Here is a 20,668-nt window from a genome sequence, read left to right on the forward strand (position 1 = left end):
AATTCCTGGAATTGTTGTCTCGTGGAGCTCCACGTTGGCCCTAAAACACGCGAGAGTGCTGTCGAGGGCAACGGTATCCGAGAACCGGAAGTCCGCGAAAAGTTCTATTCTTGGCTCCGCAGTGCAGCACAGAGTCCTACACAAACTTCCAGCCTCAGAGGATTTATCTGTCCAGTGGATACATGTTATATATGACGGCAATGTGCCTGCTAGAGCCTGCAAATGATCACTTTTCCAAATGCTAACTGCTGTTAGCTCCCAGTAGTTTTTTTTAAGGTGGACCTAAAGAGATACTACTAATCCGAGTGTTCTGAACAGGGCTGTTTTGGCAGGGTGATTGAACTGCTGTGGTGCTTCATCCTTATTTTGAGCAAAGCATGTCACAGACATGTTCATTAGGACACCAGGGAACTAGGTTAACTTGGAGAAATAGGGTATAATATGGGACATTTAAACACTTTTTTTAACCCTTTAACACAGAGTGTATCGCAGACGTAATATATATTAATTACATGGCAGTTTGTGCTATTGGAAAAATAGCACAAACCGTTTCTGAAAGCTGAGAAGTTGCACATGTGGGTAATTCCACTCGCGCTGTTGCAGGAAGCCGGCGAATCAGCGTCACCAGAGAGGAGAGAGTTGGAAAAATGTCTGGACATATTTTCCGTTATTTGGCCTGTTTTTGGACATTGAGTCAAAGACTCAAACAAATGTTATGTTAAATATGTTTTAAATACTGTTCACATTTCAAATTGAACATGCAAAATCTGGTGTTTTTGTACAACTACAATGTTTTTATTCATTTTAAATTGTTAATACACTACTTTAAAATGCGGTAAATTGTGAATAACTGCCATATATTGAAAGTTATCTGGAAAAATGATAAGCAAAAAAAGTAATAACAAAAAAAAGCCCAGGCAGACATTTTGAGGCTTAGGTGTTGAAGGGTTAAGCAATTATGTGTGTTATGTCTCACAGTGATTGTGTAATGTACAACAATTCTATTGATATTATGTGGAACCTTTATTATACTGTGATTGAAGTCAGTTATAGCACGATATACACTATATATTGTTTTTGAATCATTGCCCAGCCCTCTCATTAGTGACAATGAGTGGGCATAACAAATGTAAATGTAGAGGGTGTTGTTTTTACGTTTTAACATTATAATGAGAAGTTTCAGCCAAAATTAGAGTTACACTTTAAAAACACATCCATTTAGTAGTTTTATTTCTTATTGCACATGAACGGAAATACAGTACCTCGAAAAGGCGAGAAGTGAGAAACTTCGTTCCCCGCCGAGCTGCCGACTCATAATGAGAACGAGCAGCTGAAACGCTCTCTGACAGAGCGGCCGTCGGCCCTGACGTGCACAGGAAATCAGGAAATGGAATAGAGGAAGGAAGTGAAACTGAACATGCGCTTGATCAAGTTCAGACCAAAGCACCGAGATGTCAAACTCAATGAAGAGTAAAGCTCTCCTCTCTCTTCACTTTAGTGCCTCATAGAGTCGGCTTCAAAGACTTTGTCTTCGTTTTTGGGAAGCAAGAGCAAGAGGCAGAGCATGAGTAACGAGCGGCAGCACAGAACGCCTGCACAATAAAAAAAAGCAAAAGATGCCACTGTATTGTTTATTTTGATTTGTGGACTACAGGCTACATATAGTGCACACAAAGAACTGAGGCTTTTTAGTGTATTAGAGCATATTTTAAAGTCATGTCATGTAGATTCTGCACAGGTGATGTCCTTATGTGGCAGCTCTATCATCTCTACACCGACCTTAACTTGACTCTTGGAGACCTCAGCAAGCGTGATGGAACATTTCTTCTTTCACTACTATTGTACATTATACATGGCATTTATGTTTATTTCATAAAGCTGAGGCTTTTTTTTTTTGTTCTGTGGTGTCAAGCAGTGAGGAGAAAAAGCTGGGGCTCACACAGTCAAGTCTTCAAAGGCTTTCGCTTCACTCGCGAGGACAAAATTCAAGACAGCGTGGGAGAAGGAGAGAGAGAGAGAGAAAGTTACAAAATCAAATCCAGACTCTTTCTCTCACTCACTTAGTCATACAGACTCAGGCAGCGGGCTTTAAAAAACCTGCAGCTACAGATAGTGCTATAAAATAAGGCGTATCGAATGCACACTGATGACTATGAGGGCTGATTTTACAGGTAGACCGAGTTCAGATTAGTATCAAATTGTAATTATGAATGAATAAAACCAAATGTGGGATTGCTATCGAAAGTGAAATTTGCTGTACGCGATGAAAAACCAAACCTCGTGCATCTATTTTTTAACACTGGCTACAGAATCATTGTTTCACTATTCACTTGCAGTTGTTGTTACCCAAAGCTTGTATCTACCACTAGTTTAGTTTAACACTCAGTGAAGCAGCGGCCTCTCTCCAGAAAACCCAAGGGCAAAGAAATAAAGTCCAGAATCATGTGACTATGTGACATTTTATTTACATTTTATGTCATTTTAAGGGCCGCTCTGTAAGTATGAGGTACTTTTCTTTTCTCATATATCAAGCAGATTTGACCTTGTTAATGCCCAAGGACGAAGCCCTCATAGGAACCATTATTGGTGCAGGATTTCCTTCTTTGTCCATATGTAGTGTAGAGCATGTACTATACCTTCCTGTGTTGTTTCTATGGGAACAATAAGGCTCCAAGAAATATGGGTCAGATTTGGTCAGTTACCGCCACATACAACATGTTATATGCATACTGATCCTTAACACACCGCGCTCGCATACTAATACGGCACATACCACCAGTTACACGTGCTGGGACGCAGTTTTTTACGAGGCCTGTGATGACTTCCTCTGTATTCCTGCTGCTGCTGCTGCTGCTGCTTGGCTGCCCTCGTAAATTCATCGCGTAGAAAGGATTGCACCTGTCAGTGTGAAAACACCACATTGCAAAGGATATGCAGGCCACGTCGGGCGCAACCAGCCACCGCGCCACCAGCCTTCCCCGCTTTTTTTTACAGCTCCAGAGAGAGGAGTCGCACAGGGTTCTTTCTCCGCCGCGTCATTGCGATGACACGTACGCGCGTGCACTGCTTAGCGTCCGCCGACATGGACGCAGATACAGATGCAAAGACAAGATTATGTTGCGTCTCACTCATGCATGTCGACATGACCTTTCTTTCCGTTCTGTCGCCAAGGTAACGCGCCTGCACCAGTAAAGGCTCTGCTCCAGTGCACAGTAAAGCATGGATAATGTATATGCTGATTTTATTAGGTGATATTCAGAGGTAGAGAATGTTCCTGCAGTCGATGTTTATTATGTTACTCTGTTTTAGTGTGTGTGTGTGTGTGTGTGTGTGACAGAGAAGGGGGTGGTCAGTTAATCACTGCTGAGTGCTGTGAAAGCTCCGAGAAAGTCAATACTTTCTATTGTCTTTACTGGCAAACTATTATCATCTCAAGTGGCATTTTCTTACGCCCACATCAGAGGAGACATCTCAAAACAAGGTGAATCGAATGATAATATCACCCAGTTGAAGTGCATGCCAATATGCTCTGCTTTGTCTGGAGTTGTGCATGTTTATTCAGAGGATAACGACTTACAGCCACGGACGTAGCCCGCGGCAGAGTGTACGTGTGTTAGTGTGCAATCTTTTCTGACAGGTTCAGCGTAGGGGAAACCTGGAGCCGAGCGAGGTGGTTGAGCTCTACAGAAAACTGATTGTAAAGCCTGGTGTACTTTGTATGATTTTAGGCTGAAAGATGCCCTATGTGAAACAATTGCAGCGATTTCTTACATCTTACAGTGAGAGAGGTTGAAAAAAAATGCCAAAACGAGTGACCACAATCAATGAATTGGTTCCATAAAGTGTTGAAAAAAAAAGTTTGAATGATTTGTTTGTTATATGGAGCAAAGACACTCGGAAATATTCACGTTTAAGAAGCTGAAAAAACGGAGAAAATTGTCGTGAAAATATTTGGTGATTCATTTACTAATTGATTAATAATCTCAGCCCTAGACCAAATATAGTGAGTGTGACTTTTGTGTCAGAAATTTAGGATAATATTAATAATACATAGGCGAAGTATGAAAACAGTACAACATGCACGTGTCAATAAAATACAAGAAACATGCATCAAAAAGAACAAAAAGTGGGAAAAAGAATCACACTTATACTTCATAATACTATTTATGATGCAAAATGAATGAATTAATATCAAAAACAGACATTTTAAATGACATAAATAATAGTGTGGACAACTGTCATTAAAATTCGTACCAGGAGCCGTTTCGGCCACTTCCAGTCGTGGCTCGGGCCCTAACAAGTGTATTTATATATATAATTGAATGTTGTATATGATGCATTTAATAATGGGATAATTATGACCAAATGTCATATTATTACTGTTATAATAAACATTGCTAGCAAACATATATTATATTCTATATCTATATGTTTAAAAGACGCTGAGGTCGTGGTCCATGTTTTCATTATAACATGATTTTAAGTGGGGGGCCGCATGTAATTGATTGGGGGGCCGCATGTGGCCCCCGGGCCGCCAGTTTGAGACCCCTGGTATAAAGTATAAGAAATTTAAACCAAGTCTTTGAGAACTTGAATAAGCCTGTCTGAAGAGGTGAGTTCAGTGCCAGTTTGAAGATGGAGAGAGAATCAGAGTTCCTGATGTCATGTTGTAGGTTGTTCTAGAGTGGGCGTTCTATGGTTCATGGACGGGGTTCTCGTGTTTGTGGAGTCGTCTTCTTCTGCTGCTGTTTACATCCGGCACATGCCAATGACCTGGCTGCTTCATATCTCATCATGTAGCTGTTGCCGTAGTCTCTAGGATCCTATCGGTGTCAAAATCTGCGTGTATCACACTTGCTGTCTGAGCCATGTTTTGATTTATAACGATCCTACACGATAGATGAAATCTCGTAGTCTGCAGCAAACAGCCTGAATAAACCTATATGTCTGCATAACATTCATTTCTTTGTATTTGGGTAACGAGACACCACAGAGAAATGGATGACGCCTGCTGCAGATTATTGACCCTGTGTCCTATCCTGCAGGGACAGTTATGTATAAGGTGTCTTGCACTGAACGACCCAGAGTGGTAGTGATGGATGACTGTTGTCTCGTGGAAATGGGAATATCCTTATATGTGTTATGGAAGCAGAGAGAGAAAGAAACCAGTAAGGACCATATCGTGACTTCCTATACATCATTCTGCAGACTGAAGTGTGTCCTTTTAAAAAATGAAAATATGTGGGAACTCTAGAGGCACAAATCCTCAATTTATCAACTCAAGTGCTGTGTCGTTCCTCGGGAAAATGTATAAGTCCGACTCATGTCTGAAGAGGCACACACACACACACACACACACACACACACATGCACAAACATGAGTCAGACACCAGTCCACCGTCCTCTTTCATGCAGCGGAGCATTATTCACACTTTTTCAACAAACACGGTCTTGCAGGAGGCAAAAAACGAAGGGTAGCATCAGGAGGAAAGAGGAACTCACCATTCACGCTTCAGCGTTTGCGCGTTCACACGTTCATGTTTATGCATGCATCGCTCAGTTTATGTGATATTCAACTCCACCCTTAGCCCCTTTTACCCTTACAAAGTGCTCCCATAGTCAAGGAGATTCATATCTCACACACTAACACTAATTCAATTCTCTTGTCTATTGGTGGGGGGTGGTGGAATAAGCTTAGTGAATATCTGGGAGGGGGGTCACTGGGGTTAAAACAAGGATTTAATCGAAAATGCCTGTAGAGACACTTATTGGTGTTGTGGGGGAGGTACAGAGGTGGGCTGATGTTTTCTCCTATTGCCTCATTGATAGAACTTTATGCATTAGACTACATCCCCGTGCTCCCCGTGTGTTTTCCAATTTCAAAAACAGACGATTGAAAGTGCTGCTGGCTCCATTCTAGTGTAAAAAAAAAAAAGAAAAGAGAATGATGATGCAGTTACACACATTTCCTTTCCTGATTGGTTCTTTCCGGGGTATGACTCGACAATCAGCTGTGAACGGAAGGCTGTTACCATTTACTTTCGCTTTCAGTTTCGCCTCATCATCGATCTCATAACAGAAATCCTTGCTCTTAATCTTCACCATTGTTGTTTCTTGTTAGTAGTGCTTGTTTTAACCCTTAGAACACAGAGCATTTCGGCTTTTTGCCATTACACATAGAGCATATACAGAGGGTATACGAATGTGCAATATAGACTGACTTATATCCCCTTTTTCAGCACAACATAAGCAATTTGGTAAAAAAAAAAAACACATTTTCACCAACTATATGAACACACCTGAGCAAAAAGTACTAAAAATTGTTAAAATCGGATTGAATTTGTGAATTTAGAAATACATCACAGTTCAAAGTTCACTTGGCTCTAGAAAAAGAAAATGCTCTATTTTGTGACTTCTGTACAATTATTTCTACTTCATATCACTACTAAAAAATACAAAATGAATCATAATAACTTTGACTAGATAACACATAAGACAGAAAAAAAGTTTTTTTAAAAGCCTGAATACCGTATGTGACTAATAACACACACCCCCAGGATGTCCATATAAGGCGTTGTGTATTATTCCCACAGCAATTTACCATAGGTGCACTTGCAGCACAGATCCGTGCACTAGGGGTTAGATGTAGCTGAAGCCAATAAGTCAGTTTAGTCTCATTAACCTTTAATATTTAAATTTTATATACGTTCATGTTGTCAGACGACCTTGAGAAGGTGGCAGGCTGTTTTGTGTCGTCTCACCAGATGGCTGCGATGCACTTTTGTTGTTTTCGGCGTGGTCAGGGATCTTTTCAGTGCTGAGGCTGAGTATTGTTGTTGTTGTTGATGATGGCCACTTGTTCTTTATAAGAGAATAGAGACAGTTTGGACCTTTTTTTCACAGCAGACATTTTGTTTTGTTTCAGCAGAAAAAGCACAGTTTGCATTAATATAAGGACAATGTGGCAGTGAACCAGCATGCACCATGAAACGGAGGAAGCTTAATGGAACCCAGCCATTGTCAATGTCATTGTTTGCACCTGTGCTTTTCTTATTGTGACCGGTTAACATTTTTTGCCATACAAAGAGCCGACACAAGTTTGCTATGTGACAATAGTGAAACACTGTCTCAGTCTTTTCTATAGCACTGATAAATATAGTATGAGGCTACACTGCCTGCAGCTTGTTATCTTAGCTTCACACAAAGACTGGGGTGAAAAAAAGAAAGAAAAAGAAGATCCACCCACTAGCTCTGCTATAGCGCACTAATTAGCACTTTGTACAAATTCATGAACTAAAATACAGTGTGTCAACAACTTGACTTTTCAGTGCGCGTTTTAGGCAGGGAAGCAGTAAGTGAGTCTCTTCTTTCGAATTTGCCTTAGTGACATGATCCATGTTATAAAAACCTGCTCCACACTAGAGGATAATTGGCCAGACTTCGGTCCAGATCTGGCTCTTCCGACAATCGTGGGTTCTTTCCAATTTTAGACTGATTTGAACAGATTATCTGGCCAAATTCTCCTGCAGTGTGAGGGATTAACGGACGCGATTGTAACATGATATCAGAGTCTCCCTGATTTCAAATCGTTGATATTTATGAGTGAACAGTGATTGGGGGTGTGAGCAGAACCCCGAATGCCCAATGAGAGTGAGTTGAGCGGGAAATGGGTGTTCCGTACTTTTAGAGCTACAGTATTTTGGTGTTCACAGACACAACTTTGTAGGATTTGTGTCTGGATTGCCTGGATCGTCTAGTCCAGTGTTTCCCAACAGAAATGGTCGGCTCGTCGTCAAGCTCTGCAGAAGCCTGATAACGAGCTGTTCATCTGAATCTGTTGCGTTGGAGCAGGGCAACATCTAAAACACGTAGGCCAGTGTTCTGTGAGAACCAGGGTCAGGAAACACTGGTCTAGTCTGTCCTTTCTCAGGATTTAAACACTGGTCAGCTGAGTCGGTGGTCAGATTTGGGGCAGTTTTAACTAGATGTCATGAATTAGAAACAAGTGCTCTTCATCCTGAACTGCCTCTTTTTTCCTCTCTCTTGTTTCACTGGAGATGGAAAATTTCATCTTTCAGGGAACGGGAAGTGACAGAACCTGTTGTAATAGATTTTCACGGCCACTCGTACACAAACACAGCACTGGCATTGTCAAGACGCAGCAGACATGTAGCAACTTTTTTGTAATTTGTAAGGAATTACCTTTATGGTCACCTGTCCTGTTTAGTTTTCTCTCTGTGTTTGGTCTCCACCATCTATATAAGGTAATATTTGACTCATTAGCTGCTAAATACTCTTCTATGCTCACTGCTGCTGTTTACATTCGAGCGCTGCTGAGCAGGATGCATCTATCATTGTGTTACTTCTACAAAATGTAACTTGAGTTTTCAATATGTGGAGGTTTTATCATTCTAGAAGAGAATTATTAGCATGATGATGCTGCAACTAATGATTATTTCCATAATCGATTACTTGTTTGGTCTGTAAAGGGTTGAAAATAATAACAATGTTCTTTTTTGTTTTGACCTCAAACCAAAATGATTCAGTTTAATGAAATCTTTGTTATAAGAAGCAAAGAAACCATTAGATAACTTATTTGATGATTAAAAAAACCCTCAAAACAACAATTAATTGACTATCAAGACAAACCATAATAAACTATGACAAACTATCAAGAGATACTATTATTTTAGTAATCAATTAATAACTGATGCACAACAATAGCAGTTCCACTTATGCACAATGCATAAGTAACTTCCTGTTACTCTGACATCACAGATCACATGTGCTGGAACTACCCAGCCAGCAGCTTGAAAATTTTAAATCTTTCAGAAATAAACTTAGAAAGAACCAAGAAAGAACCAAAACCCAAAACTAAAACTCTGAATAGAGCTGAGAGGAACTGGACAATGGAGTGATAATTATATGTAGTTCTATAAAGAGTGATTTAAAAAAGTAAAAATCACCTGTTTATGTGGACTATTATCTGTAATAAGGCACAATTATTGAGCTCACTGTGTGGAAGGAAAGAGCAGGAGGAAAAGCTGCACTTGGAAAATTGTGGCGAGGACAGTGACAGAGAGGCGATCGCCGTGTGCAGCTAACGTATGCAGAGTCATGAAAGTGACAGGAAAATGTGAGTGGAAAACACAATCTGAACCATGTAGCCTTTGAGTCTTGTGTAGATGTTATCGCAACGTGAAGCGAAGAGAAGGAATTCTTATGAAAACTGTTACCACAAAATAGAAAGCTGCTGACCGCTGCATTATCTCGACAGCATTTCATTAATATCCAGTAAAGCACTCTGGCTGGGACTGTGGTGTCAGGCTGAAAGAGAGCATCGGTTTGGTCAGTGTCAGCAGACCCTTGTGTACTTTTCCACCTCCCATTTCCTGTTTCTGCAGCTGACAAAAGCTTCAGCGTGACACGTACGTCACCTGATCCCCTGGACGGTGACATGTCGCTGGTTGCGACCTGGCTGGAGCACATTGATTAAAACAGATTTCTCTCTTTCACTCCCTGCACGCGGTCCTCTCTATATCTTCCTTCCTCGCTCTCCCTCGCTGCTCTGACTAAGCACAAGAGAAAAAAAGCTTTTAAACACCAAATTAGATTCTTTGCACTGGCCTTAATTTCCTCTTTAAGAGACTCATCCATTTGATTGCCATTAATGGATGCTCAGCAAGGTTTAAGCAGTGAGATAGGCAAACCCTGGCTGTGCTTCATTGTGTCGATCTATAGGAGAACAGGATTTTATTAAGCTCCACAATACACACCGGGCCCATAAAAGGCTTCAGCTTGTTGCTATGGAGCAGTGACTTGGATATTTGACACTTACTGTGGATACAGAGCGCGACAGGGCTCATATCAAAAGCGCAGGAGTGAGATGGCCTGTCTTAAAGGGATATTTCTTTTGCTTTATATTCCAGATGGTTTGTTTCTGGAGATGAAGTGCACCGGTGGGAGTTCAAATCCTCCGCACAATGTTCTTTCTGCGGGTTTTATGTGTTTGCGTGTGCGTTTCCTGTTTGATGGTGTAACATAATCGCTCCTTAATTCCTTATTGTACACAATGAGGTTTCACTCTAATGCGGAAATTAGCGCAACAAGGATGATTATTGCTTTGACTATTGATATCAGTTGTTATAGAATAGCAGGAAATAGTAAAAATACAATCCCAAGTCCAGGTCTGCAAGGTCTTGGCTGATCAATATCATCTTCTTTTTTTTTTTAAATCATGTCTGATAAAGAAAAGTGTAACATTTTCTAATCTTAGACCCAGCATTTTTAAATATGATGCATTTACATTTTTACTGATGTGAGAGAATAAATGTTTTGCCTTGGCTGATATAATAACACCTCCTCGTGTCTGTGAGCGTGAAAGGCGAGTGCTTCTCGTGATCGTTTTGGAGCTCTCCTTTTCCCGTAGCTGTCAGTCACATTTAATGGTCTTCCTCTGAATGAAACCGCTTCCTTATGTTGTCAGCATTCAGAGAGGAAGTTACAGTAGTCAGGGGTCAGTCTCCCCACTGCATACTAAGCATGAGGCTATACTGCCGCCAGTAGCTGCTTATCAGAGAGACTGGAAAGGGGATAAAACAGCTGATTGATGGCTAATGTGTCTAATGTCGCCCTCTTTTAAATGAAACCGTTGTGTTTTGCCAAAGATTGGAGACAAAGATAACATTTTACCTCAACACAGTTTAAAGGTAGGCAGGATATTTGACATTAGTAAAGTCCATTTTGTGGTTCAGCAAAATGGAAATCAAGTAATCTGTGAGAGAATGACTTTACTGCCCCTCATCTGTTCTCTATTTACAGCCTCACAACTCAATCTTCAGCATGATGATGGCTGGTTTTGACCAATAAGATTTCAAGAAAGTTCAGAGATGTTGGGGAGTTCAGAGATACTGACTCTTCCACTATACCCAATCTGCATACAGGTCCTTTCTAGCAGTGGATGCACAAAAACAGAAGCTTCCGATACAGTTCCCCGATTACATTGTTATTCAACAAAGCTTTTTTGTGAAATACGTGCAGGTGTGATGTAGAGTCTTGGCATCTAGGTCAGTACACAGAGGCATGCATTTAAAAGTATGTGTTAGGATTTCCCATGTCAAACACAGCAAAAGGTGAGCGGCAGATCCTCAGCAAAACACGCGTCCTGTTTGAAACGCAGCAGATCAGATCAGCACCGGAGCCGTCACGCACGGCACACACGTCTCTCCGGTGTGAGCCGTGGCGTAAAAGAGAGTCAGATATCATCTGATGCGTCAGACAATTTTTCATCTGTCCACGCTAATCTGACGAGAGGCGCTCACAGGAGAGAGTCTCAACGGGCAATCAATCACCGTTTATTTATATAACCCTTTACAACACCCACGAGTTAGACACAAGTGCTTCAAACAACATCAGGAAATAATAAAACAGGAATAAAACTTACAATGAAATCCATAAAATGAGAAAATATAAGAGTAAAAGGCAAATGTCACACTGCTACTAGGTTTAAAAAGTGTTAGGTCAGTCACTTGTTCCTCGATGATCAGAAAACCCCCCCCAAAAAAACGCCCTGCTATGTCGACCGTTTTTTCCAGGCATACTTCCTGATTCATTGCATCAGCTTTAAAAGTGCACTCCATAGTAACGGTGAGCACCATTTTCTATAATCTAGTACATACATAGATTACACACGTGCACACACAAGGCCGTTCACCTCAGTCATGGAATGAGGTGACAGCGTTGCAGTAAGTGCAAGCTGCCTCATTCTGCTCCTCTCTGCTGGATTACGGCGCTCTGTGTCTTAAGCTCAATGCACCAGGGACGCTGTCTCTGTGAAGCTGCTTCCCTCAGATAATATACTGAGGTCCTGTGGGACTCTCAAGAGACTCCAGGCAGACAGGATGTACTTGCGCGATAAAAGAAAGTGATGTGAACAAGTGTAAACACTGAATATTATTCGCTCGCTGCTCGCTCGTTACGTTGCGCTGCCTCTTATCTGCAGAGCTCTGCTTGGGGGCTTCTCTCATTCTTGTTAAGGCCACTGTGAATCCTAATTCAGCTGGAGTTTTTTTGATGTACGCACAAATCATATCTCACTGGGGGACCACAGGGGTGAAGGTGTGTTAGGGAAAAAAAAAAAAAACCCAGCATGAGTTCTGCTGCCTGCCCCTGCTCTTCGTTTTTTTGAAAGGCGACACTGACAGATTGTCTATAACGATGATGTCCGGCTTCCACACGTTAATGGCGCAGACTGGGTGAAACAGGAAACAGCTAATGAAACTCACTTCCTCTAAATCTGTTAGCCAATAAGAAAAAGAAGAAGAAGAAGAAGGAGAGGGTGATGACATAAGGGTTGTTAGGAAACACGTTTGAAAGGCAGTCACATTGCATGTGTTTTTGATGCCGTTACTGTGTAGTGGATGGATAGGTGGAGAATGCACATTAAAACATGTTTTTCAAACATCCAATTAATGCAGCTTTGTTGATTCAAATCTCTTCTCCAGGTTTTTTTTTTTTTATTGTCCTCTGTTTGCACTGTTGTCCTCGCTCCATGGTCTGACTCAGCCACAACGCTTCACTGCTCAAACACACAAGCCACAACCATACGGCGCCGAGTTTGTTGTGCCAGTGCCGGCACTGATGTCGCCTCCTATACCAGTTCCATCATGCGTGCCACGTTACGACCAGAGGTGGAAAAAGTACTAAAATATTGTACTCAAGTAAAAGTACCGATACTTTGATGAAATATTATTCAAGTAGAAGTAAAAGTAGTCATCTGAAAATGTACTCAAGTAGAAGTAAAAAGAAGTTCATTTGAAATGTACTTTAAGTAAAAGTTACTTAGGTACTTTGCGTGGGGTGTGAGGGTAGTATTCAATGCAGTAACTTGAGTAAATGTATTTCGTTACTTTCCACCTCTGGTTACGACCTACAGTACTTTTGACAGGGTATAAAGTTAGTGAGTAACTTCTAACCCTCCGTGGTAAATGTTGTCTGTCGTGGAAAGGAATTATTATTTTTTTCAGTGGCATGCATAGACTGATTTTTGAGAGAATTTTGTGGACTGACATGCCTTGCCATACAGATTTTATATTTTCTTTATGGTGTTATATATATATTAAGTTTACACTGAAGCAGTGTAGGTTTTTCTCCTGGTTCTTAAGTTTCCTCCCACAGTTCAAAAACATGCAATATAAAAGGGATTAGGGACACTCCAAATTGACCGTAGGTGTGATTGGGAGAGTGAATGGTTGTTTGTCTCTATATGTGGCTCTGTGATGGACTGGCGATCTGTCCTATGTCGGCTGAGATTGGCCCCACGCGACCCTCATGTAGAGGATAAAGCAGTAGAAGATGTCAAAATGCATCTTTTTATAATTTCAAGCTTTGAAAACGGGTTCATCTCTGTTTTTGTGTGTGTGGTCGTTAGCTAAATTAAACACATTCAACACAAGCTGATTTGAATAATTCTGAGATAATTTTTGTTCAGGTGTGTTTATATAGTCATCATTTCATTAGATTACCTAGGTAGCGCAGAAAAAAAAGGATACAAGACAATCTATATCATATTCTTATAGCTTCTGTATATACATTTCATCACTGTAATGGAAAAAATCAGCCTAAGTGTTAAATATAAATAGGTTCACAAAGACCAAACAGATGCAGAAATGATAATCAGCTTTAAGTAAATGCTGCAATTCTACTCAACCTCATCCATGTGGTGCACAGTAAACGTGGCAACATCACTTCCTGTATAACTCTTTCATCAGCTCTCTGTGTTGTTCTATCCTGTATCAGCTACAGGAAAGCTAATGGGCGGTATAAGTCACAGCATGTTACCATCCCTCTTTCCTGCCTGCAGACAGCCGGCCACCTCACAAGACCTGTAAGGCCATCATTTCTAAGTTGTCTCCATTTTGTTAGTGGCATTCGGCAGATAATTCAGATGAATAGTGTCTGGGCGAGGCCCCATTAAGATCATTAGCTCAGGGTTTAGGCTGTAGATGAGACGCTCCCAGTAAACAACCCTGTTTATTAGTGGAGTTGCTTTATTGATTGCTTGATTTCATGCCCAGGATGCACCCCACTGCTGCTGTAATTAGGCGCACAGTATTCCCTTATTGGCCTGTTGTTCTCCCCTTTCCTGACAATACCTGCATTATGATTCTTTATTTGCTGGCAACAAAGTTGTTAGCCCACAAACTGGATGTCATGTCATTAGCTTGTAGATAATAAATGCTGTAGTTATCATCACTGATAAGGCTGATCAATATGGAGGTGAGAAAACAGCACGGTCAATGTCAGGACAGAGGAGATGTTGAAAAAGTGGGTTCAACCTGAACCATGTTCTTGTTTTGGCAGTTGTTCCCATGTATCTTCTTCAGCGTCTTATAATTTAGGTTATCCTGTAAAGCCTGGATGTTAAAATGAAGGAATTACATTTGCATGATACTATTTCTTTTATGATAAATGCCTATTTATCATTAAAAATTAATTTATCTCCAAAATTAATTTTTGACTTCAGCAAAATCAGGTTCCAATTTTTCAAATATACTGTCACTGTTCCTCCACTGCAGCTCAACAGGGAAATAAAAAGTAATGAAAACTCTGTCTGGAGGTTATTGAGGGTGAGCAAACTAAAGTGCGTCACAATGTTTTTTTTTTTTTTCTTCTAGTGACAGTATTATATTACACTATTCCAGAATTAAAAGAAAGACTACTCAAAACATAACTCTACTGCCTTTCACCCTGTTGCACGAAAAAAACAATCTGAAGAGAGCAAGCAAATAAGTCAAAAGAGACTGATGTGTTTATGAGGCTCATAAATAAGAGTCAAAGTGAGGTCTGGCCTTCATGTGTTTTGGGAGTAGCCTTTCTCTATATTGTAGATTAATCTGGATTCAATCTCTGAGTAACAGCGTGGTGTTTTATTGAGTTGTGGGTGTGTTTGCTTTTAGAAACAGTTTGCTCAGTTGAAGGAAAACAGGGTGGAACTGCAGCTATCACGATATGTGTGCAGTCTGTATCATAAAGTATAATGTTTACTAAATGTTCACATATGATGGATAATGTACACAATGTGTTGTATATATACAGGCTCAGAACAAAATCTGTTCTCATTATATCCTGTACGTAGGCCCCTGTGTTGCCTCGACGTTACTAGATTTCTCCGTTTATGTCACTGATACACTTTGGAATCACCAAAAGTGATTTCCAGAAAATGCTTCCAAAACTAAGGAGACCATGATGATGTTGTTTTAACCCTTTAACGCAGAGCAGATGACACGTTTGCACAAGCAAACTTTACATTAGAGAGAGCGATGTTTGTGCTATCGGAATGCAGGTGCGGACTCAGGGGTGTCTCAAAGTTATCCCAGAGGGATAACCACAAAATTGCAATAGCGATAGATTGGAAAGAGGAAAAAAAACAACAAAACTATAGAGCCACTACACTCTTCCTTAAAGCGAACCTAGACCGGAAGTTCCTATTAACGCTGTTTTTTTGGTGTGTATCTGCGTCAGCAACTGGCCATAAAATCCTCCTAATATGTCACAGAGACTCAGGAATAATGTTCATATATAAATCACCAACAACAACAGTCCAGCCAAAATATTTGCATTAAAAAAAAAGTTTTGCAGACTGCAAATCATGTTTATGTTTTGAAATCATGTTTTGGCATGTGGCGCCACCTACCGCTGTCTACCAATCATTGCAGTCAGTAGTGTCTCAGCTGCTGAGCAACCATGGGTTGCCAGTTACGTCAGAAAACGAAAACATAAAAGACCTCTGTATTTTGAATTTGAATGTAGTAACCGTTTTTGGCCACATTCTTACATATGGCACTTTTAACAAGCACTATTTTGTGTTTTTTCATTATAAATTGTTAGACACTACTTGCAGTGAATTGTTAATAACTGCCAGATATTGAACGTTGCTCTGGAAAAATGGGCAAAGGCCCTTTACAGGACATTTCTGGCCCTTTTATGGGTAAAATATCAAATGCTGACATTTTGAGGCTTGGGTGGTAAAAGGTTAAAGCCTCAAGGCCAAAGGCTTCCATCTGAAGGTATTGCTGCATTCCAGTTGTAGTTGGAAGTCAGAATTTCCGAGTTTAGGGGATGTTCCTTCAACTGGAATGGAATGGAAAACCAAATGCATGAAAGGCCCATAACAACGAACTTGTGCGTGAAAAGAATCAGAGGTAGAAGCAGTACGAGCAACAGCATTCGTTTCTCTGAAATAGGATAAATAATTGTCACATATGACACATCCCTACTACTGTAGGAACCTGTGAAGGGATCTTTGAGGGACAGTGAAAAGAGTTTGTCTCGTTTTTCTCAGTGTTTCTGGTGGGACCACTGGTTAGGTGGTTAGAGTGTTGTTATTGTCTGGTAACAGTGGCTCGCCGGAGATGTTTGTATCCATGTATCTTTCTTTTTGATTTGAATTATTGATGCATTATTTTTTTGTGCGCACACTGGGGCCAAATAAATGGTTATTTACATAGTTCATTAAGTGTTGTTCTTCACACTGATACACATGTTCGCACAATATATACAGATGAACAGTGGTCATAGATCGCTCTTTATTTACATATGTTAAATAAAGACAAAGTGTATTGCGGGAGTAAATAAAATCTCTTTCACCACATCTCATCTCTCCCTGCTCGGTTGAATTGTCTGCTCCTAATTGGCCACTGCTCTGCTGGCCTGTGTTTACCAGGAAAAGCATTGTATTAATAAACCAAGATGCTCTTGTGGTGCCAATAAACACTGATTTGTCTGTTTTTTCGAAGCTGCACCACTGATAACACGGACAATGTCGATGAAAGACAACAACTCGTGCCGTTGTTACGTTTCCATGTGATTCACCGACTAACAAGACTCTGTCTTCGCTCTCTCTCCTAAAACAGTTCCTGTGCCTGAAGAATATCAGGACCTTTCTGGCAGCGTGTATCGAGATATTTGGCATGAAGAAGAGCGAGCTGTTCGAGGCCTTTGACCTTTTCGACGTCCGGGACTTTGGAAAGGTAAGACAGGAGTGCTCAGTCAGGCTTGGCTCTTGCCTGCGTCCATGCTCACTGTGTGTGCCAGCTGTCCAACCCCAAGGCTGAACCAAATTAGTCAAATGGGTGTTTTTGTGTCAAAGTTATAGAACTTAGTCAAAATGATTCATAGTGAAAGAGCTCATTTTTCTGAGTTCTTTTTCATGGTATATTCCAAATGAAATCCAGTCTTTTTATTAGTTGTTGTTCCCTATGGGCTGTCTGTCATGTCTACACCGTCATTAGTAGATGTTCTTCCTGGCATTACAGGTGCTAAACGCTGTCTGATGACACGCTGCAGCTTTACCCACAGTCCAAAAGCCCAACTCAGCGAAACGACCCGGCAGCTTAATGGCTTCCTCTCATTAGAGTGAAAATGCCTCAGCGTGCAGACTTCACGTGGGGTTAAAAGTCTCGCCTGAGGTTCGTTACTTTGATAGGACTCTGCTTGTTCGCCGTGAAACTGCATGTGGCTCCTTGACAGCACCGCCGTCCTCCTCAATTCCCCACGAGGTTTAATTAGAGGCTGTAGCCTTGAGTGGGAGAGAGGTGGTTTTATATGTGATGACAGGTCGTGTGTGGGTGTGTGAGGGAGAAGAAACATGAAGACAGAGAGACTTTACAATTGATTAGCTGACATTACCTAACATCATGGGGAAGTTGGACTTTCAAAAACAGTATGTTAATGTCATAAACAGATGAGATCAAAGGTGTATAAACACAGTGTGCTGTTAATCGGCCCTATGATAGTAACCTAAAATGTGTGTGTGTGTCCAGTGCTGAATATTTAGCTCTTTATGTTAGTTCCTGAAAGTCTCTTTCACTTTAAAACTGAACAATTATACACAGGATTATTAAACCGAAGTAAGTCAAAGGCTACTAAAATGACTCTCATTGCCAGTGGTTGTTCTTTCTTGTTTTTCCACCCACGTGTGCATGAATTGAGACACCATGGAAACAAAAAGAGTCAAAGGTGGAAGAAAAAACACCTTTTTTACAATGAAAACTATTTGGTATCTTGGACTTTAGTCATTGAATTGACCTTTAACTTCCTACTGATAACAGTATTAGTCACACAACGATGTCATTTGACCTTGGAGTTGATCACACGCTCACTCGTGAGAAACACATTTAACCCGGTTTAACAGGCCATAGTGTACCCCCAGTCCAGAATAAACACGGGGTTGAAGCGACCTTTGCTAAATTATACCCTGGTATATTATGGCCTAGGCCGCTTTAACCCCGGAGTATAAATTAGCCTAGGCCACACTATACCCCTCATATACCAAGTCAAAAAAGAACAAGCTTCATTGCACAATACAAGGCGACAATCGACCACATCAATATTACTCTAATAAAATGTGAAATATCAAAAGTTTGTTAGTAATTAGAGACTTGTTTTGGATAAATGTATGAAACTTACTCAAGTAGTTGATGTCATTTCAAGTTCATGTTTTATTTTTGGCTAAAATATAGATTATTCCAGGGTATATACATGTTCATTTTCCTGTTTATCAATATTAGTGAGTAATATACTATGAAAGTACAATCAAAATCTCTTCACAGGAGGGGTATACGAGGGTATACTCTAGAACAGTTTATTCCCTGGGTATAGTCTGGACCAAACTATACCCGGGTTTATTATGGGCAGTGGTTAATTTGGTCTGTTACACTGGGATTACACTGTTTTTTGACCAGTGAGAATGAGATATGTGTTGACTAATTGAAGGCTTTCACATACAAAAGAAGTGATAGTACTGTCCTTCAGATGAATACACTTCAGCGGCACTGCACATTATGAAAAAATAAATATAATCCAAAGTATTGAGAAGGGAAATGAAAGGGGCTTTAGATATGGTCATATTTATCACAACTTGAAAGCTCCACTTTCTTTCTTTTCTTTTTTTTTGCTGGGATCCTGAAGTGAATTAAGAAGCAGAGAGTATTAAATCATCTATTCATTTAGACATCTATAATTAAAAACACTTTTGGCATGTTTCTGCCTTTGCCTCATAGGGGAGCGTTTTCAGTGTGGAGTCTTGATGATCAGGATGTGCACATGGACAGCTTTGTCCTCACAAGATGTTACAGATAGATTTGCATACTCTTATGATTTTTCATTTTATTTTAGCCCATATGTATTTGCACTTAAAAAGTAGTGCTGTTGTTTGAAGTTCTTTCTAGAAGAACCCAAATGTGTATATATATTTGATCACTTCAATCAAGACATTTTCTTTTCCTTTTCTTCTATCGGCTTCTCCCTTTAGGGGTCGCCACAGCGGAACATCTGCCTCCATTTTTAATTTTTTTTTTTACCAAAGACACTTTGATTTATGTAAATCCGTCCTTGGTGTTTTCCCCATTCCTGTTATGCTAAACTACGCTGTTAGCTGCTTCTTGTAGCATCACATATTGCAGACGGTCTCTCCTGCTGTTGAAGCTCCGTGTTTGAAATGCTTTGAAAATATTTCAAGCAAAACATCTGAGTTATACCAAAGCCTTATTTATGATAAAAAAAAAAAAAAAAAATCTATGCCCCAGTCAGCGAAGAGTTTTGCAGCTCGCATACAAAAGTAGCCGACTGGCCCAGAATCGTCATATTGTGTGAACGCAAACATGCGGCACAAGTTCTGCCAACTCGTCGCCGACAAAATTCCCAGATTGCATAAATCTGATCGGATTGACTCCGATCAGATTGGATGGTCTAAAGATGGGATGCAGAAAATGAAAAACAGATGTAGAACACCAGAAAAAGAAGAGAAAGACAGATCGATTCACTACACATCATTTCCTGTATCACTTCTTGCATGTGTGTGTCCTGGGAGAATCAGGCAGTCATTTTACGAGTTGTGATGTGTGAACTCGATTTGAATGGCTTCGAGTCAGTACGAGGTGAAGTTGATTCCCTTCCAACAGTTTCACTTGCTGTGATTTCACTTTGATGACTCTTGAGCGAGTCCAGCAAAGTTCAAAGAGTGGATTTTACATCCCTGAATCAGCTCCGTAATCCTTGTCTGGCTCTACAGAGGCTAATGAGGTGAGGAGTGGAGGAAATGGGTGAAGCTGCCACTACTCCTCTCTCTCTCTCTCTGTCTGTTCTCTCGCTCTGGTAAAGTTCCTGGTCTGTGTACTCTGGCTCATAAAGATAACCTGATGGATATTCTTTACACGGTTCATCATCAGTTTCTTAGTCGGACGTGCTTGTTTGTTTAATTTCCCTGACTCTCTCTGACTAAAACAGACTGTAACTTAAAGATCCCACATTATAACCCGTTTCTCCAAGTTAACCTCGTTCCCTGGTGTCCTAATGCACATGTCTGTGACATGCTTTGGTCAAAATACCTTAAGGATGAAGCACCACAGCGGTTCAATCACCCTGCCAAAACAGCCCTGTTCAGAACGCTCGGATTAGTAGTATCTCTTTAGGAGCACCTTAAAAAAAAAGTAAAACAAAACTTAATGGACAGGAAATGACATCAGCAACAGAGGCTACTGGGAGCTAACAGCAGTTAGCATTCCGAAAAGTGATAATTTGCAGGCTCTAGCAGGCACATTGCTGTCATAACATGTATCCACTGGACATATAAATCCTCTGAGGCTGGGAGTTTGTGTAGAGCTCTGTG

At 40.6% G+C, this 20,668-nt stretch overlaps 1 protein-coding gene across 1 annotated transcript in view; it reads left to right on the top strand.

The window, feature by feature from the left end:
* The window catches only part of vav3 (vav guanine nucleotide exchange factor 3), a gene marked incomplete at both ends in the record, with an annotated part of 95,298 nt that overhangs the window by 4,550 nt on the left and 70,080 nt on the right, over window positions 1-20,668 (top strand). Inside the window, one exon of the mRNA XM_083901637.1 lies at window positions 16,914-17,030. Within this exon, the coding sequence (XP_083757763.1) occupies window positions 16,914-17,030 (117 nt within the window). The remainder of the gene's footprint in view (window positions 1-16,913; window positions 17,031-20,668) is intronic.

The sequence above is a fragment of the Microchirus variegatus genome (genome assembly GCF_963457635.1).
Source record: "Microchirus variegatus genome assembly, chromosome: 15".
Classification (NCBI taxonomy): domain Eukaryota; kingdom Metazoa; phylum Chordata; class Actinopteri; order Pleuronectiformes; family Soleidae; genus Microchirus; species Microchirus variegatus.